This window comes from Phacochoerus africanus, chromosome 2 (assembly GCF_016906955.1).
Source record: "Phacochoerus africanus isolate WHEZ1 chromosome 2, ROS_Pafr_v1, whole genome shotgun sequence".
In the NCBI taxonomy this organism is placed as follows: Eukaryota; Metazoa; Chordata; class Mammalia; order Artiodactyla; family Suidae; genus Phacochoerus; species Phacochoerus africanus.
Window position 1 is genome coordinate 198272723 of NC_062545.1, and position 24933 is coordinate 198297655.

Here is a 24933-nt window from a genome sequence, read left to right on the forward strand (position 1 = left end):
GCAATAAGAACATACCTATCAATGATTACCTTAAATGTAAATGGATTAAATGCTCCAACCAAAATACAGAGACTGGCTGAATGCATACAAAAACAAGGCTCATTATATGTTATATACAAGATAACCACTTCAGATCTAGAGACACATACAGACTAAAAGTGAAGGGGTGGAAAAAGTTATTCCATGCAAATGGAAATCAAAAGAAGGCTGGAATAGCAATACTCATATCAGACAAAATAGACTTTAAAATAAAGACTGTTGCAAGAGACAAAGAAGGACACTACCCTGTGATCAAAGGATCAATGTAAAAAGAAGATATAATAATTGTAAATACATAGGCACCCAACACAAGCACTTCAATATATAAGGTATATGCTAACAGCCATAAAAGGAGAAATAATAGTGGGGAACTTTAACACCCCATTTGTATCAAAAACCTTTGGGATGCAGCAAAAGCAATTTTAAGACAGAAGGTGACAGCAATAGAATCTCACCTCAGGAAACAAGAAAAACCTAAAATAAACAAATGACTTAGTCTTACACCTAAAGCAACTAGGAAAAGAAGAACAAACAAAACCTAAAGTTAGTAGAAGGAAAGAAATTAATATCATAAATATCAGAGCATAAATAAATGAAATAGAAACAAAGAAAACAATAGAAAATATCAATGAAACTAAAAGTTAATTCTTTCAAAAGATAAACAAAATTGATAAACCTTTAGGCAGACTCATCAAGAAAAAAAGTGAGAGGGCTCAAATCAATAAAATTAGAAATTATAAAGGAGAAGTTACAATGGACACCACAGAAATACAAAGGATCATAAGAGACTACCACAAGGAACTATATGCCAATAAAACGGACAACCTAAAAGAAATGGACAAATTCTTAGAAAGGTACAATCTTCCAAGACTGACCATGGAAGAAATAGAAAATATGAACAGACAAATCATAAGTATTAAAATTAAAACTATGTTTTAAAAACTCCCAACAAACAAAAGTCCAGGACAAGATGGACTTTTTTTTCCTCTCTGTGTGTTTTTTGGTTTTTTTAATGGCCACACCAACTGATATAAAAGTTTTTGGGCCAGGGATTGAATCTGAGCTGCAGGTGTGACCTTCATGCAGCTGCAGAAATGCTGGATCTTTCGACCCACTGTGTTGGGCCAGGGTTCAAACCCACACCTCTGCAGCAACCCGAGCCTCTGTAGTCAGATTCTTAACCCACTGCAACACAGCAGGAACTCCTTTTTATTTTAATTTTTTAATTGTATGGTCTCACTCATGGCATATGAAAGGTCCTAGGCCAGGGACTGAATCCAAGCCACAGCTGGGAACTACACCACAGCTGTGGCAATTCTGGACCCACTAAGCTGGGCTTGGGATCAAACCCATGCCTCTGCAGTGACCTGAGTCACTAGATGCAGTTGAATTCTTAACCTGCTGTGCCACAGCAGAAACAGGAGAATTCTATCAAACATTTAGAAAAGATTTAACACACATTCTTCTGAAACTCAAAAAATTGCAGAGTTTAAGGAGGATGGGCACCGATTCCACTTTATATGTTTGATAGAATTCACCTGTGAAGCCATCTGGTCCTGGACTTTGATTTGTAGGGAGTGATTTTATGACCTCTTCCATTTCATTTCTAGTGATCGGTCTGTTCAGTTGGTGTGTTTCTACTTGATTCAGTTTTGGCAGGCTGTAAGATTCTAGAAAATTGTCCATTTTTCCAGATTGTCAAACTTGTTGCCATATAGTTGTTCATAGTATTCTCTTATGGTTTTTTGTATTTCTGCTGTATCCGTTGTGATTTCTCCTTTTTCATTTATAATTTTGGTTATTTGAGTTCTTTCTCTCCTCTTTTTAGTGAGTCTGGCCAGGGGTTTGTCAATTTTGTTGACCTTTTCAAAGAACCAGCTCTTGGTTTTATTAATTTTCTCTATTGTTTTTTGAGTCTCTATTTTATTGATTTCTTCTTTGATCTTTATAATTTCCATCCTTCTGCTGACTTTAGGACTTTTTTGTTCTTCTTTTTCTACTTCATTTAGGTGGAGGGTTAAGTTGTCAATTTGGGATCTTTCTTCTTTTTTGAGAAAGGCCTGTATTGCTATAAATTTCCCTCTGAGCACTGCTTTCGCAGCATCCCATAGATTTTGAGCGGTTGTGTCTTCATTATCATTTGTGTCAAGGTAGTTTTTAATTTCCTTCTTGATTTCCTCATTGACCCATTGGTTTTTTAGTAGCATGTTGTTTAGTCTCCATGCAGTAGGTTTTTTCTCTTTCCTTTTCCCATGGTTGATTTCTAATTTCATGGCATTGTGGTCAGAGAAGATACTTGAGATAATTTCTATGCTCCTAAATTTATTGAGATTCGCTTTGTGTCCCAATATGTGGTCGATTCTTGAGAATGTTCCATGAGCATTTGAGAAGAATGTGTATTCTGCTTTTTTTGGATGTAGTGTCCTGAAGATATCAATGAAGTCTAACTTTTCTATTGTTTCCTTTAGGATCTCTGTTGCTTTATTGGTTTTTCTGTCTAGAGGATCTGTCCATTGATGTGAGGGGGGTATTAAGGCCTCCTACTATGATTGTATTCTCATCAATATCTCCCTTTATGTCTGTTAATATTTGTTGTATGTATCTGGGTGCTCCTGTATTTGGGGCATATATGTTGACAATAGTAACATCCTCTCCTTGGATGGATCCCTTAATCATTAAGTAGTGTCCTTCTTTGTCTTTCTTTATGTCTTTTGTTTTAAAGTCTATTTTGTCTGATATAAGCATTGAGACTCCTGCTTTTCTGTCATGTCTATTGGCGTGAAATATTTTTCCCCACCCTTTCACTTTCAATCTATATGTATCTTTTGTCCTAAGGTGAGTTTCCTGTAGGCAGCATATTGAAGGTTTTTGCCTTTTTATCCACTCAGCCACTCTGTGTCTTTTGATTGCTTTGAACAAGACAGGGATGCCCACTCTCACCACTGCTCTTCAACATAGTTTTGGAAGTCCTAGCCACAGCAATCAGACAAACCAAAGAAATAAAAGGCATCCATATAGGAAGAGAAGAGATAAAACTGTCACTGTATGCAGATGACATGATACTATACATAGAAAACCCTAAGGACTCAACCCCAAAACTCCTTGAACTGATCAATAAATTCAGCAAAGTAGCAGGATATAAGATTAACATTCAGAAGTCAGTTGCATTTCTGTATACCAGCAATGAAATATTAGAAAAGGAATACAAAAATATAATACCTTTTAAAATTGCACCTCACAAAATCAAATACCTCGGAATATACCTGACCCAGGAGGTAAAGGACCTATATGCCGAGAACTATAAAACTTTAATCAAAGAAATCAAAGAAGATGTAAAGAAATGGAAAGATATTCCATGTTCCTGGATTGGGAAAATCAATATTGTAAAAATGGCCATACTACCCAAAGCAATCTGCAGATTCAATGCAATCCCTATCCAATGACCCATGACATTGTTCACAGAACTAGAACAAACAATCCAAACATTTCTATGGAACAACAAAAGACCCAGAATCGCCAAAGCAATCCTGAGAAACAAAAACCAAGCAGGAGGCATAACTCTCCCAGACTTCAAGAAATACTACAAAGCCACAGTCATCAAAACAGTGTGGCACTGGTATCAAAACAGACAGACAGACCAATGGAACAGAATAGAGAATCCGGAAATAAACCCTGACACCTATGGTCAATTAATCTTTGACAAGGGAGGCAAGAACATCAAATGGGAAAAAGAAAGTCTATTCAGCAAGCATTGCTGGGAAACCTGGACAGCTGCATGCAAAGCAATGAAACTAGAACACACCCTCACACCATGCACAAAAATAAACTCCAAATGGCTGAACGACTTCAATACACGACAGGACACCATCAAACTCCTAGAAGAAAACATAGGCAAAACACTCTCGGACATCAACATCATGAATATTTTCTCAGGTCAGTCTCCCAAGGCAATAGAAATGAGAGCAAAAATAAACCCATGGGACCTCATCAAACTGAAAAGCTTTTGCACAGCAAAGGAAACCCAAAAGAAAACAAAAAGACAACTTACAGAATGGGAGAAAATAGTTTCAAATGATGCAACCGACAAGGGCTTAATCTCTAGAATATATAAACAACTTATACAACCCAACAGCAAAAAAGCCAATCAATCAATGGAAAAATGGGCAAAAGACCTGAATAGACATTTCTCCAAAGAAGATATACAGATGGCCAACAAACACATGAAAAAATGCTCCACATCGCTGGTTATAAGAGAAATGCAAATCAAAACTACCATGAGATACCACCTCACACCAGTCAGAATGGCCATCATTAGTAAATCCACAAATAACAAGTGCTCAAGGGGGTGTGGAGAAAAGGGAACCCTCCTGCACTGTTGGTGGGAATGTACAACCACTATGGAGAACAGTCTGGAGATACCTTAGAAATCTATACATAGAACTTCCATATGACCCCACAATCCCACTCTTGGGCATCTATCCGGACAAAACTCTACTTAAAAGAGACATATGCACCCACGTGTTCATTGCAGCACTATTCACAATAGCCAGGACATGGAAACAACCCAAATGTCCATCGACAGATGATTGGATTGGGAAGAAGTGGTATATATACACAATGGAATACTACTCAGCCATAAAAAAGAATGACATCATGCCATTTGCAGCAACATGGATGGAGCTAGAGAATCTCATACTGAGTGAAATGAGCCAGAAAGACAAAGACAAATACCATACGATATCACTTATAACTGGAATCTAATATCCAGCACAAATGAACATCTCCTCAGAAAAGAAAATCATGGACTTGGAGAAGAGACTTGCGGCTGCCTGATGGGAGGGGGAGGGAGTGGGAGGGATCGGGAGCTTGGGCTTATCAGACACAACTTAGAATAGATTTACAAGGAGATCCTGCTGAATAGCATTGAGAACTTTGTCTAGATACTCATGTTGCAACAGAAGAAAGGCTGGGGGAAAAATGTAATTGTAATGTATACATGTAAGGATAACCTGACCCCCTTGCTGTACAGTGGGAAAATTTAAAAAAAAAAATGACAAAAAAAATTGCAGAGGAAGGAACACTCCAAACTCATTCTATGAGGCCACCATCATCCTAATATCAAAACCAGACAAAGACAGCACATAAAAAAAGAACAAATCAGGCCAACATCACTGATGAACACGGATGCAAAAATCCTCAACAAAATACTAGCATACCAAACCCAACAATGCATTAAAAGGATCATACACCATGATCAAGTGGTATTTATCCCAGGAATGCAAGGATTCTTCAATATCTGCAAATCAATCTGTGTGATTATGATAATCTCAAAAGATGCAGAAAACCTTTTGACCAAATTCAACACCCACCTGGGATAAAGTTCTCTAGAAATTGGGCATAGAGGGAACATACCTCAACATAATAAAGGCCATATATGACAAACACACAGTTAACATCATACTCAACAGTGAAAAGCTTAAAGCATTTCCTATAACATCAGGAATAAGACAAGGATGTCCACTCTTGCTACCTCTATTCAACATGGTTTTGGAAGTCCTAGCCATGGTAATCAGAGAAAAAAGCAAACAAAGCAAATCCAAATTGGAAAAGAAGAAAAATTATTGGTTTGCAGATGACATAATACTATACATAGGAAATCCCAAAGATGCTATCAAAATACTGCTAGAGGTTATCGATGAAATCAGTAAAGTTGCAGGATACAAAATTAATGCACAGAAATATCTTGCATTCCTATTCACTAACAATGAAAAACACAAAGAAAAATTAAGGAAATAATTCCATTTACCATTGCATCAGAAAGAATAAATCATCCAGAAATAAAACTATCTAAAGAGTCAAAAGACCTATATTCTGAAAGCTACAAGACACTGATATAAGATATCAGAGATGATACAAACAGATGGAAAAATATACCACACTCCCAGATTGGAAGAATCAATATTGTCAAAATGACTATACTACCCAAGGCAATCTATAGATTCAATGTAATCTTATCAAATTACCAATGGCATACTTCATGGAACTGGAAAAAAAAGTTTTAATTTGTATGGAAACACAAAAGACCCCAATAGGCAAAGCAATCCTGAGAAAGAAAAACAGAATTGGAGGAATCAGGATTCTTAACTTACTTCATACTATACTACAAAGCTACAGTCATCAAGACAACATGGTACTGGCACAAAACCAGACATATAGATCAATGGAACAGGGTAGAAAGCCCAGAAATAATCCCAAGCACCTGTGGCCAATTAATCTACCACAAAGGAGGCAAGAATATACAATGGAGAAAAGAAAGTTTCTTCAATAGTGGTGCTGGGGAAACAGGACAGCTACATGTAAAAGGATAAAATTAGAACACTCTCTAATACCATATACAGAAATAAACTCAAAATGATGGAAGATCTAAATATAAGTCCAGATACCATAAAACTCTTTGAGGAAAACATAGGCAGAATAGTCTTTGACATAAATTTCAGCAATATCTCTATGATCTACCTCCTGGAGTAATGAAAATAGAAACAAAAATAAACAAATGGGACCTAATCAAACTTATAAGCATTTGCACAGTAAAGAAAATCATAAACAAATGAAAAGATAGCTCACAGAATGGGAGAAAATATTTGCAAATGAATTGACTGACAAGGGATTATTCTCCAAAATATAGAAACAACTCATGCAATTCAACATCGAAAAAACAAACAAACAACCCAATCAAAAAATGGGCAAAAGGAGTTCCCATCATGGCTCAGTGGAAACGAATCCGACTAGGAACCATGAGGTTGCGGGTTTGATCCCTGGCCTTGCTCAGTGGGTTAAGGATCTGGCGTTGCCATAAGCTGCAGTGTAGGGTGCAGACACAGCTCGGATCTGGCATTGCTATGGCTGTGGTGTAGGCTAGCCGCTACAGCTCCGATTAGACACCTAGCCTTGGAACCTCCATATGCCATGGGTGCAGCCCTAAAAAGACAAAAAAGACAAGAGAAATGGGCAGAAGATCTAAATAAACATTTCTCCAAATAATAACATATGATGGCCAATAGGCATAAGAAAAGATGCTAAATATTGCTAATTATTACAGAAAGGTAAATCAAAGCAACAATGAAGTATTACCTCACACCAGTCAGAATGGCCATAATCAAAAAGTTTACAAACAATAAATGCTGGAGAGGATGTGGAGAAAGGGGAACCCTCTTAAACTGTTCATATGACTATAGATTGGTACAACAACTATGGAGAACATGATGGAGATTTCTTTAAAAAGCTAAATATAGAACTATGTATGACTCAATGATCCCACTCTTGGGCATATATCCAGAGAAAATCACAATTTGAAAATATACATGCACCCCAATGTTCATTGTAGCACTATTTACAATAGCTAAATGTCTATCAACAGAGGAATAGGTAAAGAAGATGTGGCACATACACACAACAAAATATTACTCAGCCATAAATAATGAAATAATGCCATTATCAGCAACATGGATGGATTTAGAAATTATCATAAGTGAAGTAAATCAGACAGAGAAAGACAAATATTATATGAGATCACTAGTAAGTATAATCTAATAAAAATGATATGAAACAACTTACAAAATATAAACAGACTCACAGACTTCAAAACCAAATTTATAGTTATCAGTGGAAACACTGTGGGTAGGTAGGGTATAAAATGGGAGGTTGGGATTCACATATACACACTACGATAGATAGAATGGATGAGTAACAATGACCTACTGTATAGTACAAGGAAAAATACTTAATATTCTGTAGTGACTTATGGGAAAATCAGAAAAGGAAAGGATATACGTATCTGTATAACTGTTTCACTTTGCTGTATACCTGAAACTAACATAAAACTGTAAATCAACCATACTCCAAGGTAAAATAAAAATTAAATTAAAAAAATATAAATACAATCTCTGTTCCCTAAAAGCGGAATCCAGTGTGGAAAACAGACATCTAATAGAAAATAATGATAAAGATTATTTTCTGTTAGATGTCTGTTTTCCACATTGGATTCCGCTTTTAGGGAACGGAGATCATATTTATCTTTTTTTTTTTTTTTTACGTTTGGAAGAGGGCCTAAAGGAGTCTTCCAGAGGAGGTAGTATGTGAGCTAAATCTTTAGGACCACCTTAAGTGACAAAGAAGATAAGGCTGGAGAGTGTGTTTTACGCAAAGGCAAGGTCAGGAGGAAAACAGGATGTGTTTGGGAAGCTGCAGGTATCATTAGTCCAGAGCAATGGTCATCAAAGTGTGACCCCTGACCTGTAGCATCTCCACTGCCTGGGAATCTGTTAGAAATTCAAATCCCAGACTTCTGTTCATAACCTACTGGATAAGAAACTCTGGAGGTAGCCTAGCAACCTCCACTCCAAGTGTTTCTGATAATTCTGAGGCATGCCAGAGTTTGGGAACCTCCGGTCCATGTGTATGGAGAAGGGATACAACTAAAAGAGGAAGCAGGAGCTTCTAGCACCCAAATATTTTTCAGGTAGAAAACATATAAGAAATGAAACAAAGTACACAAAACCTAAAGTATAAGTAGGTAAAATGCTTCTAGATTCATATTTCCTGGCTCATTCTCTTCAGCACTTGGTGATTTTAGACTGTTGATTAATCCCAAGGATAACATCCTGATATAAGGAAAACTCAAGAGGAGTATGGTGGTGTGATCTTTTGTGGTCAGGAATTTAGTTTAACTTTTCTTCTGAAAGGAACTAATGTCTTTGTCCCTGAATATTGGTCTCACGGTCATAAACTTGGACCTGTGCCTTCAGCTTATAATATTTTTGGCAAGAACTCCTGGTTATCAGTATTTTCTCTAAAATAATCAGGAAGGCTGTCAACACAGACCAGGTCTTACAGGCAACCACTTAATAGATAAAGCTACAAAATGTCTAAGCTAATATTTACATGCCTTAATACATAAAGGGAAAAAAATACTTCTGCACGATTAGTAAATTCTTGAGAACCAGACCAGGGATTATCTGCACATGTTGAAAACTAAGGATGGCAGACACTGAAGAGAAAAGTGAGCTTACTGTTACATTAAAGTATGTCTCTAGCCCTGTACCTATCTGTATACCTGTCCCAGCTCCACTCTTAATCCTGGGAAGGTGGAAAAGATTAAGTTCAAGTAAATAATTGGGGTGATCTCTTAGGGATACAGAGGTCAGGAAAAGAATTCATGGATAGGCAACACTTTGCAGTTAGGCTTCTATTATTTTCTTCAAAAGCCTTGTGGTTTTGTATTTTAGGAAACCATATATGGCACACAGAGAGAAATCTTATAAACATAATGCTTTTGAGAAATTTTTTGTCATGGAGAGAATTTATCCTTAAAACAAATACTATAAATAGAACCAGTTTGATTTAAATACACTGACTATTCCTAGGATTCAATTCTTTCTGGAGAGATACCCTACAATTATGAGAAATGGACAAATGCCTTCAACTGTACTTCACTTCTTATTAATAAACATCAGAGAGGTCCAAGTGGAGAAAATAATTTTAAATGAGATCATTGTGCCCCACTCAAACTTTCTTCGAATGATTTTAGGTGTTAGCAGTGCTCTTCAGACAGTTTTACTGAAATAAGAACAAAAGAGAAAAAAAATGTGCTTATGGCAATCTGAAAAGAAGACAACTTAGAGATCAAAATGTTTTTGAAGTCTTTTGCTTTATCTTAAAAGTTCAGGGGAATTTTAAATTTTAGTCTATGCTAAATCATGTTTGTTCTAACATTTATAAAAGGCTTTAAACTTTTTACCTATAACATATAACAAATATCTGATGTTTCTGCTATTTCTAGAAACTCTACCAATTTAGCCCAGACTATGAGGACTCCTGTTACATGGTGCTATGTGACACCAGAGAGACCATCTTAATGAAATGAATTGCCATTCAGACTCTCTGTGAGTGCAGAAGAATGGAAGGGGTTTACGTGCCCTGGTTCAAAGTAGAGCAACAACACTTTTCATACATCTATTGTCATGCTGAAATATCTATTTATCTATTTATGTGTGTACCTGTTCTGCTTGGGAATTAACAAAGAGAGAGAGATCCGTCTTATTATCCTTGTATTTTCAACACCAAGACAATGCCTGGCAGAGACTTATAATCAACACATTTGTTGAATGAATGGATGCATAAATGCATGCCTGAATATAATGCAAAGCAAAACAAGCTCTCTTCATGAGTTAGGGATGCTAATCATCAGAGGAATGACAGAGCATTCTAAGTACTTAGACCTGAAAGCCTGAACATTTAATTTTGTGAATACCTGGCATAACTAGGGAAAATTCAGGGCAAATTTTTTACTTTCTATAGATCAGTTTTAACGATGGTTACTCCCCACTTTGATAGTTACAGTGAGGGGAAAAGTTTTCACTAGTTCTAACCCTTGCATTTTTTTAAACCTCAAAACAGAAATCACATTTAAGACTTAATCTAGAAAATGTGGGGTTCACAAGATATTTAATGTTTAACTAGATATTACTTCCACCCAGATGGCCCGATTCATCCCCCTATAGCAGATACCTTCCAGGGAGACTGTCCAGCTCAGTGTCATTCCCCCTCTGTATGGGGATGCTGCTGCTTAGCAAGTGTGAGGTCCTAGGCCAACGTTGTAGTATGTGGCTCCAGCCTTGTCTATAGCTCATTGGTCTAGGCAAGTAGACATCTGACATATGTTATGCCAATCTGATTATTGATCCTGAGAGTTCAACATTTAGAAGTAAAAAAAATATCGTAGAAGCTAAGTTAGTGTAATGGTAACATCCTAGAGAGAAAGTCCATCCTCCCTTCATAGAGCTGAGCCCTAGATCTTCCCTGGAAGATCTTTTCTGGAACTTGCTTGTCAGCTTTGCTATCATTATTTAACAGTCCTTAGTATACTTCCAACTAATTCCTAGTTTTTACTTAAGGAGTCAGAGTCAGTTTCTGTTCCTTGCAACTAAAAATCCTAGTAACTACTCCATCCCAGCTGGTGGCCTCTCCATCACTTACGCCGGACTATCAGCCTGGTGAAGGCCGAGGTGAAGAGGTTTCCTCCTATGTACCTGGCCGAGTACACTCCAGCATCCTGGGGCTGAGCATGAGGCAGATGCACTTCTAAAATATCAGGTACTTCGTGCCGGGGCACCGAATGGATGAAGGAACCTATAAGGGAGAAGAGCATAGAACCACAGGTAACATTCAAACACTCCTGTTTCCTTATCTGGCCCCTCCATTTCATCAGCTTGCCCTGAGCTGATATAGAAAATGTTCTCTAGCATATTGGATATAGAAGAGTGAAAAGGCTGAGCTATTCCATGCGCTCCCCAAAGGTGAGAAAATTATGGTGTCAGAGCAGATATGCTAGTCTATGGGATCTACCTCCAAACACAGGAAGATGAGGGTAGCATAACATTCTTATCTTCTGTAAACAAGTAGAAGGAAAACAGGTAAAACTGGGAAAAATGTCAAGTAACCTTGTCAACTAATTGATTAGGAGATATTTAGACTCACTACTCCAAATTTATCCATGCAGAGAACTCAGAACAGTCCCCATCAATATTTCAGCTGGATCTGGCAATGGCCACCAGGTGGTGCCAAGCCATAATTGGACCTAGATGGATTTGGGTTGCACCATTGGCTTTCCGGGCTCACTCTGGTCATGCCCTTAGCCTTGCACTCAGCCTTACATTTTACACAGCAGAATTTGGGGCCCCACATATTGCATCATGGTGTATTTCATTGTACATTCATAGCTCATATTGTATGTTCATAAATGTACGATGTAGGTGCATTCATATACGTATATAAGTCTCTGCTTTAATTTGCTTAACTAACCAAACACGTTGCCTGATATCTTCTATCATAGAATTTGATTAGCTTGCATCATAGCAGCTTTACTTTAAATACCTGCCCCCAAGACTGCAATAAGATTATGACCCAATATGTGTTGTGCTCTCTGATGCCTCCCACAACAGTGCTGGAATCAAAACACATACTCACCATTTTTGTAAATCACTGCATCTTCTTCTTTAATCAAGACCTTTTTGAAGGATATGTTCACATTATCTCCCCTGTCCACAGTCATAGTTAAAGTAGCTGGTAGGAAGGAAGCTTTTTAAAGAGAGAGAAAAAAACAAATGAGAAAATAAGGTTACAAATCTTCTCCAGGAACAACTGAACTTTGAATCAGAAGATGAGGCTTGGCACTTGACAGGAGTCAGCTGGTTTTCATGATAGCTTAGAGAGCCACCCTATGAGGGCAGAAGATGCCTCTGACTCATGCTCAGAAGGATTTGGGTTTTAGTCATATCTGCTTGTATCCTCCGTACCTGCTAACCCAAGCATGATGCCCTGGGAGAGTCCCACATGGATGCAGGGCACAGATAGCGATGGGGTCGGGGGACAGACCCAGAGGGAGAATGGTGTGAGTCAAAGAGCACTGTGAGTTCTGGAATTAGACAGTCCTTGGCTTCAGGCCACCCACTGCTGCTTACTGAACCTCTTTGAGTGAGTTAATGTCACCTCTGGACATCCCAGCTTCCTCATCTGTAAATTGGAAGTAAAAGTATTTATCTTAAAGGGTCATTAGAAATATTACATGATGTATGCCAAACCCTGGATGCTCAAAAGAGGTCAGTGTGCTTCCCCAATGTAAACAAAGGCCACGTTGCTGTGCTGACAAGTGCAATATGGCCAGGAACAGCAGACTTCTCAACTGTACTGAAGTGGACCAACTGTGCAGGAAAGCAGGCAGGGGACTGGAGGGGCCACTTTCTGAGGCTCCCTCTCACCTTGACTGGGTGCTTCATTTAGCAATATAATGTGTCTCAACAATCTACAGCTCTTGCTCACTGTGACATGCTCCTGGGCTCCTGTGAGAACTTTTGCTGACCATTTTATGCTGTGGTTCCTTTCTATGTGGTTTGTTTATATTTTCTGCTCCTTTGTATTAAGATTGTTTAGTTGACCGTGGGACTTCTCACTCAGCATTGTATTCTGAAAAGGAACCGAGATTCCCCTCTAGGCTCAGCTCCAGCAAGGCTTTTCTTTTTCTCTGTTTTATGGTTCTTTATTATTTCAGACTTCGTAACTTTTAAGCTCCCTATTTTCTGGGGTTGGAACGCAGTCATACTAGCATTCCACTGCTGCCCAGCCTGCCACCTCCTACATTCGTGGTTCTAGGTGGACTATTCTCTGCTGAGGACTAATAAGGGCATCCACAAGCCAGCATTGCACTTGGACTTCCCGATGACACAAGAGTCTGGCTGGTACACAGAGATTGATGTCATATGATTTGACTGGCTCATGAAAATAATAAGCACCTATGGACCAGGCATTGTTCTGAGTACTTTACATATATTTAATGTTCATAATATCTCTATGAGGTAGGTAATACAATTATCTTAATTTTACAAGTGAGAATCAAGGTACAGAGAGGTCAAGTAACCTGTTGAAAATTACACAGCAAGTTCATGGGAGAGAAGGATTTGAAGCAGATAGCTTGGCTCCAGAGGACTTTCATAGGTTATGTAACACTTTTTTTGTAAGTAAGTTTGCTGAGGCCTAGGTTAGAAGATGACAAGCTCGACATCATTTTGGATTGGTTAATTAATTCACAGACCTCAACTAAGAACACAAATCACTTATTCCTTAAGGGATGGGGAAGACGCTAGAAAGTAGTAAAAGTTATAACAAAGATGTTTCTCGTGGCTGAAAAATAATTGAGCTAAATATCAGTTGTCTCCTTTAATTTAATAAGAACTAAGAGTAGGAATTTCCCATTGTGGCTCAGCAGTAATGAGCCTGACTAATACCCATGAGGATGCAGGTTCGATCTCTGGCCTCACTCAGTGAGTTAAGGATCTGGCGTTGCTGTGAGCTATGGTGTAGGTTGCAGATGCAGCTCAGATCCCATGTTCCTGTGGCTGTGGTGTAGGCCGTCAGCCGTAACTCCGATTGAACCCCTAGTCTGGGAACTTTCATTATTACTTTGTATAATTTCATAACAGTCTTGTAAAGACAAGATATCCAGTGTATCAATGTGGGGGATGGCATTACGGTTGATTAAGTGCTTTCCCCAAGGCCACCTGATACCAAGTGTGAGAATTAAAACTCAAATTCAGACCTCCAGACTTATTCCAGACATCCATCCTCCAGACGTCTCCAAATCCTTAGCTCTGACTTCCAGACATTCTGAACTGTAGTCAGTGCCTCAAACAAATCACATGATCACTCATATCCAAGTCTGGAACTTTCTCCCTTCTTTTCTGCTCCTTCCTTCCCCCTATGTCTCACCAAGTTCTACATATTCATCAGTCCCCATTTACACATCATTTCTCTAGGGGCCTTACACAAACCTGGAAACCAGATTAAGGGCCCTCATGCTGCCCTCCAAATACCCTGTACTTCCCCATGACTGCCCCACTCATAGTATAACTCCCCTAGTAGACTGAACGTTCCAGGAGGGCAGGCTTGGAACAATGATTTTGAAAGGCAGCACAGGTGGGGGTTGGGTCCTGGCCTGTGAGATCAGGTCCAAGTTCACTGTCCCACACGGAACCAGGTACATGAATGCATCTAAGTTACAGTAGGTATGAGACTTATCTATTGATATGTGATCATAACAGTCCTCACCAGATATGCATTTGGTAAAGACTTAATTGTGCAACAATGTGTATAAAGTTGCTAGGGAGATATCGCACATAATGAGTATCCGGAAATTGTAAACATCATTATGTCTCCCATGTGTGGCACAAATAGAGGCTTAAGAATACTTGTGGAATGAAAGAATAAATGAATAAATCTGATTTCAAATTTTCCTATTTTCTTTATAATTTTGATATACTCATTTGAGTTATCTAGGTACAAATGGCTCCTCTCTGTCAATTTCACAAATCATGTTTGGGAAATTGGGTGTTCTTAAAGCTATTTCTCAAATGAAAAAAGGAAAAAAATAACCTAGGTTTCGTCTGATGGAACATTATGAAAGAGATCTTTGGATATGAAAATATTTCAAACTTCATGTATAATACTTCCCTACCTCCAAATGCAATCTGCAGTGAGATTTGAACTAATGCTTTTGACTTTTTTGAATGATGCCATTGATAAAAAGCCCTTTGGCCATTTGGAGTATGTGAGCCAATTTAAGCCATGTTTTGGCACATCTCAAATGGATTTTCCACTTCCTCCCCTGATGCACGAGTCAGCAGCAAGCAGGAATATAGTCATGTTTATCCTATCCTCTGTGTGTGTCCCTAGGTGCTGAGTTCCCACATTGTTTTACTAGGGAATCAATGGTGTCATGAGGACATAGCGTTGGAGGTTTTCTTGACTCACCATAAAGGATATCACTTTCCTTGTACCATATTTCAGCCAGTGGATGGTCAACAAAAGAAAAAGAACCAGTTCAACAGCCTGAGATGTTGCTGTTATTAAAACACAAAAGAGAAAGTTCCGCCTATTTTTTTTATGTTGTCTAGACCTCCACAATTATGTTAATAGACTACATTAAAATTTTCCACAATTGAGTAGGAAAATTAATAGTCCCACTAAATTACTGCTTATTCCAAGGTACTAAATAATGATAATGATTGAACATTTACCATGATCCAGATAATGCTGGTGATCTCATTTGACTCTCAAACGTATATGGTAAAATCTCTATCCCCATTTATTTGTTTCAAATGAGCAAACAATGATTTCAGTTAGGTGACTTGCCTTGGTCATACCATTCAGTTGCAGAGCTATTCTCAAACCCATGTCTGCCTGATTTCCATTCCCATATCTCTATACTGTGCCCTAGGTTTTTCAGGTTTGAATTAAAGTCATTGTTATAAAACAAATTATAAAACATTTTGCTCAGAATTGGGGAGGGTGGTTAACATTAAGTGAGCATAGTATACAAAGTGTAGTGCAATAAATACAAGCTCTGAGGCCAAACCACTTGGCATCAAATCCCATCCCCATCATTTACAGACTGCTATTGTAATTCTGTAACTTGTTCTGCAATGTCTCGCTTCACACAAGTTTTCAAGAACACATCTACCATATAAATCAAATCCAACTTTAAATAAACTTATGAGAACTGGCTTCTTGCATATACCACCTTATTAAAATTTAAGATACTTCTGCTGGTATTATTATACCCACTTCACAGATGATGAAAAATGAGACCAATAGAAGTTGAATACCTGCCTATGGCCACAGAGCTGGTAAGTAAGTGGTGAAAAAGAATTAAAACTCAGGTGAATGTGAGTCTAAAAGCTTTATTCTCTCCATTGTTTCTCACTATCCAAGCTTGGCTTAGCCTCGTCTAACTGAATCTAAACCATCTTTTACCTGGGCTGACCTGGACTCTCGCTTTGGAGGAATCATTACAGTTGGGTTTTGACTCCCAGTGTTCTAGTTTAATATGCTCTATGCATTCTTATTTATATATTTTCAAGGACAACCCCAAGCCAGTCCTAAAAAGGCACTTATCATTTCATTGCTGTGAGGGGACAAATCTCAGATCATTTTCATTCAGAATGTGGACATATCAGCATAAGGACATAACTCTTTATTCAACTCAAATCCCAAGTGACACATGTGAAAAATAGCAGAGCTGACTTTTCAGCCACGATAGCTTTGGCACACCTCACATCCCTTTGTTCAACCTCTCTTCTCTCACCAGAGAGCTACATTCCTGGGAATTTCTGTTGTGTACTTTTCCCACTTGTCTGGCGTCATTTAAAGGTGAACATTACAGTTTTGTTAAGGAAACCTTTTCCTTCATTTGCAATGAATAATGATTTCAGCACTTTTGACCTTAAAATGAGCTTGCCACCTTCAAATCTTTTAATCACTGTCACTAGTAAATTCAAAGAAATATTTCCAGGTGGACCCCAGATAGGCCCTGACTCAAAAAAAAAAAACCCTTGCTACTCATGTGGTTCTCAGCCCAATGGCACTTGATCACTTGGAACTTTATTAGAAATGCAGAATCTCAGGACTCTCCCCAAGGCCCTATTGAATCAGAGTTTGCATTTTAACAAGACCCACAGATGATATTATAACCATTTTTAACTCTGAGAAGCACTGATCTCAAAAACTACAGATTCCTGACAATCAGAGAAGTGTGCCAAGGTGTATTATTTATCTGGATTAGTTTTACAATTAAAATCAAATCCTAAAGAGCTCACAATGTCATTATTTCATGATATAACACATTCTCAATTCACAGCCCCATGTGGTTATGATTATTCAATTTGGCAAGGATGCCTCAATTTTAGGTTATGATCAACCCAGAGAAAGGGACTGATGGGTGAGGGGCCAGATCATTCCAGTCAGAACAAGGAGAGATCATTTCTGTTGGAATCTGTACCCTCCTCTCAGCAGATAATATCCAAGGTACCAACAGTATACCTGCCTGTCCAAACCTGGGATCCTTAGGGAAGAACAGAGTCTTTAGATAATGTTTATAATGACAGATCCTCCAATTGCCAAACGGTTGGTGGACCGGCCTGAAGATTTAGCTTAGGACTCCCTTCTATTTTGGGAGAAAAGCTCCATCACATCACTGCCTCATGAGGCAGTAGTAAGGAGTAATACTCCTCTTCTGCAGAAAGCTCTCAATAGCCTCCTTTGGAGTTCATGGATCCTGTGAGCTGGGCCTGGGTGCTCAGCTGCTAAATTAAATCATGATCTCCTTCCAAGAATGGCAGCCTGAAAAAAAGACCCCAGTTCTTCATTATTTCCTGTATCCATACTCTGTGCCATTTAATCATGTGATACCCTCACATTCTGACTCTAGGCTCAGCTGTTTGACTTGCTCTGGGCAATAAAAATGAGGCAGAAGTGATAAAATACAGTACTGGGGCTAGGTTTCAAGAAGCCTCCTCTTATTCTCTTACACCTCTGCCATCTCCATGAGAACATACCTAGGTTAGCCTGCTAATGGTTATAGTCACATGAAACAGCCAAGGTGGCCCAACAAAGGCCAGCCTATTAAGCCTACAGCCAGACAATATCCGTACACGTGAGAAAGCCCAAGCAAGATCAGCAAAGCCGCCTCATCAATCTCATTTATAGCAGACTCACAAGCTATGCTTATCATTGCATGCCTCTGTAGTTTTGGTTGTGTGTTACACAGCATTATTGTAACCAAAATAGAAGATAACTAATTAAATTGAGTTATTGATAGATATCTATTTCTCTTTTTAATTTTTTATTTCTATCCTCTGAAAACAATAACTCCTATTAAGAATACTCAGGGGCAAAAAAATAAATAAATTATAAAAAATCAGTAAGGAGTTCTCTTACTGATGCGGCTCAGTACGTAAAGGATCTGCCGTGGTTGTGGTTGCAATCCCTGGCCCAGGAAATTCTACATGATGCAGGCATAGCCAAAATGATAATAATCATAACAATAACAATAATTTTTTAAAATAAACATAAAAAGTGAAAAATCAATGAGAAATCTCAAAATAGCATAGATTGTCAATGGACAGTTGTCTTCATTGAATCATGTTACATACAGGTAACATGTCCTTCTCTCCATCAGGACCATGAAGCCCTTAGTAGAACATGTTATATATTTCATTTCATCTCACGAATTCAAGTTCTAGTGAAAGGGTTGTATGTGAATGAGTTGGACTGGATGCCTCTTATCTCTGATGCTTTGTGTAAAAGAGACAGTGATATTTGGAAAAAGGCAGAAATGTTATCAGCAAGTCTCTACCAAGTCTCAGGGAGCAGCTGCCAAGACAAGAGGACTCAGTGGACCTCACCTCCCCAAATCTAAAGAGCATGTTACCTTGTTGGCGCATCTTCATGGTCCGTATCCTTATTGCTTCTCCTCGAACTCGCCCTTCACAGAAATAAGCACCATTGATTTTACTAGCCTTTTCTCTCTTCCAGACAACTTTTTTAGCCCATTCTCTGGTCATATCTTGAGTAACTTCTAGTGGATCTTGGTGCTGGTTCATTAAGGCTTCAAAGTCCCTTCCTATGATTATGGGCTCATGGGGGTGCCATCCAGAAGCAATGCAGGTGAGAGATGTTTCAGCATCAGACACAAGAGGTAGGGAATTGATCAAGATCAGGTCCATGGCACAGTCCACTGTTCCTAAAAAGAAAGAGGGAACATAATGTATGAAGATAAGTTAGTATTTACAAAGACTTGTCTAAAAATAACTGTGAGCAGTCTTTCTAAAATGCCATTCTGATCATGTGCCTATCTTCCATATAATAAGATTCAAAACTCTTTACCATGGCATCAAGATTCTTCATCACCTAGACCCTACCAACCACTCCTGCACTACTGTATACCCTAGCTGTAAAGGACTATTATTCTCCACTCCCAAGGCAAGAAGTACACTAGGTATCTTAACCCACTATAGCGCCTGAGACAGGCATTCAGTAAATGTTTCTTGAGTTGAGACAAATTCATGGTAATAATATTATTATCACTATTAACTGAAATTCATTATTTATCATCATTAATTATCAATTAAAGACAATGTGTTCTATCCCAATAATAAAGTATTCTAAAGAAATACATCAATTACTTACACTGTATGCTAACTTTACAGACTCTCATAATTATCAGATAATTTCATGATTCCATATTAAATTCCACAAGATAATACAGGGACTGAATGAAGTTTGCATTTCCCTCTGAGCTTCATCTTTAAAATTAAGACCTGTCTTATAGGATTCTTGCAAAGATTAAATGAGATAAAATGCATAAACTGGCAAGTGCCATGTCTACAACATATGGGGTACTCAATGACCATTACGGTGCTTCTCTCTTTTTTTGTTTTCTGAACACTTATCCCCAAATCCCAAATCTTTGCAAATGTAAAAACAAAATCCAAGCTAATTTTTAAGATTCATTCAATAAGGGAATTCCCACTGTGGCTCAGCAGTAACAAGCCCAACTAGTATCCATGAAGATGAGGGTTCGATCCCTAGCCTCGCTCAGTGAGTCAAGAATCCGGCATTGGGACTTCCCATCGTGGCTCAGTGGTTAATGAACCCGACTAATAACCATGAGGTTGCGGATTCGATCCCTGGCCTCGCTCAGTGACTTAAGGATCTGGCGTTGCCATAAGCTCTGGTGTAGGTCGAAAACTCGGCTCAGATCCTGAGTTGCAGTGGCTGTGGTGTAGCCCAGCCGCTGCAGCTCCGATTCGACCCCGAGCCTGGGAACCTCCACATGCCATGGGTGCAGCCCTAAAAGAGAAAAAAAAAAAAAAGAATCCAGCATTGCCATGAGCTGTGGTGTAGGTCGCAGTCACAGCTCAGATCCTGAGTTGCTACGGCTATGGTAGAGGCCAGCAGCTGTAGCTCTGATTCGACCTCTAGCCTGGGAACTTTCATATGCTGCAGGGAAGCAAAAAAAAAAAAAAAAAAAGAGGAGAGACATTTATTCAATAGTGACAAAAGCACATTTACAAAAACAGAACCCACTCATTTCACTTTTTCTATTTCCCTTTCTATATTTCTAGAATTTCTGAGGTGAGCAAATGGAATCTGTGTCTAATTCTCTCTTCTTGTTGAATGTGGAAATACCAGGAATGAAGGATATTTTCTGGCTCCAGTGAAGGCTGACTCTCAAGTCCACATAAAATTATCAGGAGGCTAGACAGGTCAAGCACATTGGGTAATGAGTCTCAGAGACCTTTCTGTAGATAAAAAGTAGTTCAAGTAGACTGCATATTATCTCGTTTAATATTCATCAAATTACCCAACAACCCTCTGAAGTATATGCCATTATCTCACTTTTATGTATAAGAGAATGAGGGCTCAAAAATTTGAGTAGCTTATTCTATCTTCCACAGCTATTGTGGTCAGAGTTGAATTCAAATTCTCACTGGTCTTTCAGTTCCTTAGATATGCCATGCCCTTTCCTACCTCAAAGCCTTTGTACATGCTGATCCCTGTGCCTGGAGTTCTCTTTTTCACTCTTCACATAGCTAACTTCTCTCATCCTTTGGGTCTCAGCTTAAATGCCTTTCTCATGGATGGCCTCTCTAGCTACCTTTTCTGCAATATCCACATAGCTTCATCCCATTATCCTCTGATTCAGTCTTCTATTTGTTTCCTTCATAAAGATTACCACAATCTGTGATTATTTTTTTATCTCTCTTCTCCTAGATAATAAATACCATTAGAATGAGAACTGAAGCTGTTTTATTCACATTGATTTATATAGGAGTATCCTACCTAGTTTCAGCATATAGAGGACTTAATAAGTATCTGTTGGATAGATGGATGGATAGATAAACAAATTTTATCACAGATCTGCCTGATTCAGTTTCACCAAGTCACTTAGCTCCCACTTCCAGAACAACGAGATTAAAAATGAAAGTGCCCTTCTGAGTCTAAACTGACCTCCTTGCCCATATTTAAAATATTGTTTTGAGGGCTTAATCTCCAAAAATATACAAACAGCTCAACAACAAAAAAACAAATAACCCCGATGAAAAATGGGCAGAAGACCTAAACAGATATTTATCCAAAGAAGACATACAGATGACCAGTAAGCACATGGCAAAAAGTTCATCACCAATTGTTAGAGAAATGCAAATCAAAACTACACAAAACTACTACAATAAGGTACCAGCTTACCTCAGTCAGAATGGCCATCATTAATAAGTCTACAAATAACAAATGATGAATAGGGTGTGGAGAAAAGGGAACCTTCCTACACTGTTGGTGGGAATGTAAATTGGTAAAAACACTGTGGAGAACAGTGTGGAGGTTCCTCAAAAAACTAAATATAGAACTATCATATGTTCCAGCAATGCCACTCCTGGGCATATATCTGGACAAAACTACAATTCAAGAAAATACATGCACCCATATTTTCATAGCAGTATTATTCACAATAGCTAAGACATAGAAACAACATAAATGTCCATTGACAGATGAGAGGATTAAGAAGATGTGGTACATATATACAGTGGAATACTATTCTGCCATAAAAAAGAATGAAATAGTCACATTTGCAGCAACATGGATGCAACTAGAGATACTCATACTAAGTGAAGTAAGTCAGCAAAAGACAAATACCATATGATATCACTTATAAGTGGAATCTAAAATACGGCACAAATCAGCCTATCTACAAAACAGAAACATACTCAGACATAGAGAAGAGACTTGTGGTTGCCAAGAGGGAGTGGGGAAGGAGTGGAATGGACTGGGAGTTTGGGATTAGTAGATGCAAACTATTACATTTAGAATGCACAAGAAATGAAGTCATACTGTATAGCACAGGGAACTATATTCAGTCTCTTGTGATAGACCATGATAGAAGATAAGAAAGGGAATGTACATATGTATGACTGGGACACTTTGCTGTACAGCAGAAAGTGACACAATACTATAAATCAACTACACTTCAATAAAACTTTTAAAAATGAAAAAAAGACTGTTTTGATAGTTACTGAGTTTACGGGGTGAAAGTAACTGTTATTGTTTTTACAAAATGCCACAAAAAGGTGAAAAATGGTTGCCGAGCATTTGGAGCTGAGGGGTATTAATTTACTGGACCTATTTATGCCAAGCACTGTGCCTGCCATGAAGCTCTCATACAATTTGTTTTCAAAGGCATTTACCAATGTCTGAAGTATGCAGTAATGTTTTGAGGATGATTGACTAGGAGCTACATTTTCACCTGATTAACTAGGAAGAATTTCAAAGTCAAGTCTTAATATAAGTAGGAATTGGTGTTGCTTTTTTTTTTTTTTCTTGTAAGGTTAACTCAGTACACTGAGGGAAGAAATCTTGGGTTCCAACCAATTCCAGAATGGGTTCCAAGTCTGACCCACAAGCATCTAAGTTCTAAGCCTCATAGGTTTAAATTTAAGATTTCAAGGGAGGGAACAGAGGTTAGGATAAGAAAAGTGTCATAAGAGATGATGAGCTGGGAAAGCTAGTAATGGAATTACAGCCTCCAAAAATAATACCAGGGCACAACTCCCCTTCCATATACACCTCCAGTTCTGCCTCCAAGTAAAGGCCACTTCATCTCCCACACTCACTCATTCCAGGCATGTTCCCAGAGAGAGTCACCATGAGGAAGGAAACACAGTAATTCTTTCAGCTCTAGTGCAGTCCAGCCCCATTTCTAGGGTCAGTTGAGTGATTTGCCAAAACCAAGGCTTCTGCTCTGAACTACAGAACTGCACTGGCACTGGTCATGGTTTATTCAATGACTTTAGGAAATAATAGAAAAAGCAGTTGATTTGAAAAAAAAAAAAGCCACACCGCATCTGTAAATTGTATCTAGATATGGATCTAGTTTCTTTTGCTGTTTGTTCCTCCCAGCTCTCTCCCTTTGCTTTGAGGAATAGACAGGGAGACTGTGTATTCTGAGAGTTTGGAGTTGCCTACACTTTGCTACCCTTATTCAGCATGTCAGTGACAGGAAGTCCTCTTCTACCTGTGAGTTCTCTGTCCTTTGTACTGTTATTTGCAATAACATATCAGAAGGATTTTGTATATGAATTTTGGATATTGAAAGAAATATCTCCCAGTTTCCTGGATGGATCTTAAAAATCACTAGCTTAGTATTCCTAAAACAAGAATCCATTTTTGTCCTTGTTTATATGTATGTAGTGTGTGTGTGTGTGTGTGTGTGTCTGCGTGTGTGTGTGTGTGTGTGTGTGTGTGTATGCCTGAAGAATTCCTAGAGAAGGTGAAGGTGATATATGAAACTAAGAACAAAAGTGACACATTAGGGGAGAGTAAGGTCGTTGGGGGAAAATGAAGGAAGGAAGGCTTCTCATTCTACTGATGTATAACTGGCTTTTGAGCCATTTGAATATTACCTACACATAAAAATTAAATGTAAAAAAAGTAAATGTTATTGCTCTTTCCTTAAAATGTTATATTTTTAAGGGAACAAAGAGCCAGAGAGATATGTATGGCTCTCATAATTTATCCTTACATTCACTCAAAATCTCTTTTGGACTGCATCCAAATAATGCATTTTCTCTTTCTCTCAAATTTGGATGAGTAATAGGAAATCTGATGTCATTCCACAGTGCTGAAATAAAATTGATTAAAATAAAGTTTCAGAAAATGGAGGATTGTGGCCAAATTTTGCCAAAAGAGAAGAAAGCAGAGGCCCCACTACAACGAGCACAGTCGTAGCCTGTGGCTTCTTGAAAGGGTTCTTCTACTGACACCACATCATGAAATGTATAAATGCCAATGCATGACTGGTGCCACCCAGGAATCTGCTATTGGCGATGTTTTCCCGAGAATAATTGCCAAGAGACAGAGGACCACTGGGCTCACAGGAATATCAGTTCCCATGCCAACACCTTTTCTTACATTACAATTCAATCCTCTCCGAGTCTTGTTGGAAACTAGTTTTGAGTTGTTTCACCACATCCATAGCCTGAAGGGCTCTGATAAAATTCATTATTTCAATTTACACTTCTAACATCAAGGATAAGAGTTTGTAAGATGCATCCAAAAATTGCATGTTTTGGAGATTGATGTTATTTTTCCCCAGCAAAGATCTCACAAACAAATTTCAATATTTGCACAAAAGTGTGTCTTGTTTATAAGGAAGTACTTGTCATCATTATAGCCTGGCATCCTCTGAGTTAACATGTGATTGTTCATCACAATTGAAGCATAACATTATTCTACAATGCTGTTTTGCTCATTCTGTTTTCTGTGTGCTATACTGAACAGCATCTAACCTTTCAGAGTAACATTTCCTCATTAAAATGTTAATGAGAAATTAAATGTGGTGAACTCAAAATGCTGCTGAAATCTTATTTTTGTGTATAGATTTTCTTGTATTCAATATTTCTTTTGTAAAAATAAAATAACATCCCCTAAGGAAAACTAAGAGAAATCCCCCAA

General features: G+C 38.3%; 1 protein-coding gene across 4 annotated transcripts in view; it reads right to left on the reverse strand.

Annotated features, from left to right (window-relative positions):
• Positions 1-24933, reverse strand: part of TEK (TEK receptor tyrosine kinase) — a 118101-nt gene that overhangs the window by 55437 nt on the left and 37731 nt on the right. For all 4 annotated transcript variants that reach the window (XM_047767537.1, XM_047767535.1, XM_047767538.1 and 1 more), the window contains exons 2-4: positions 18857-19168; positions 12064-12174; positions 11074-11226 (exon numbers count right to left, since the gene is read on the reverse strand). In XM_047767537.1, the coding sequence (XP_047623493.1) occupies positions 11074-11226; positions 12064-12174; positions 18857-19168 (576 nt within the window). The remainder of the gene's footprint in view (positions 1-11073; positions 11227-12063; positions 12175-18856; positions 19169-24933) is intronic.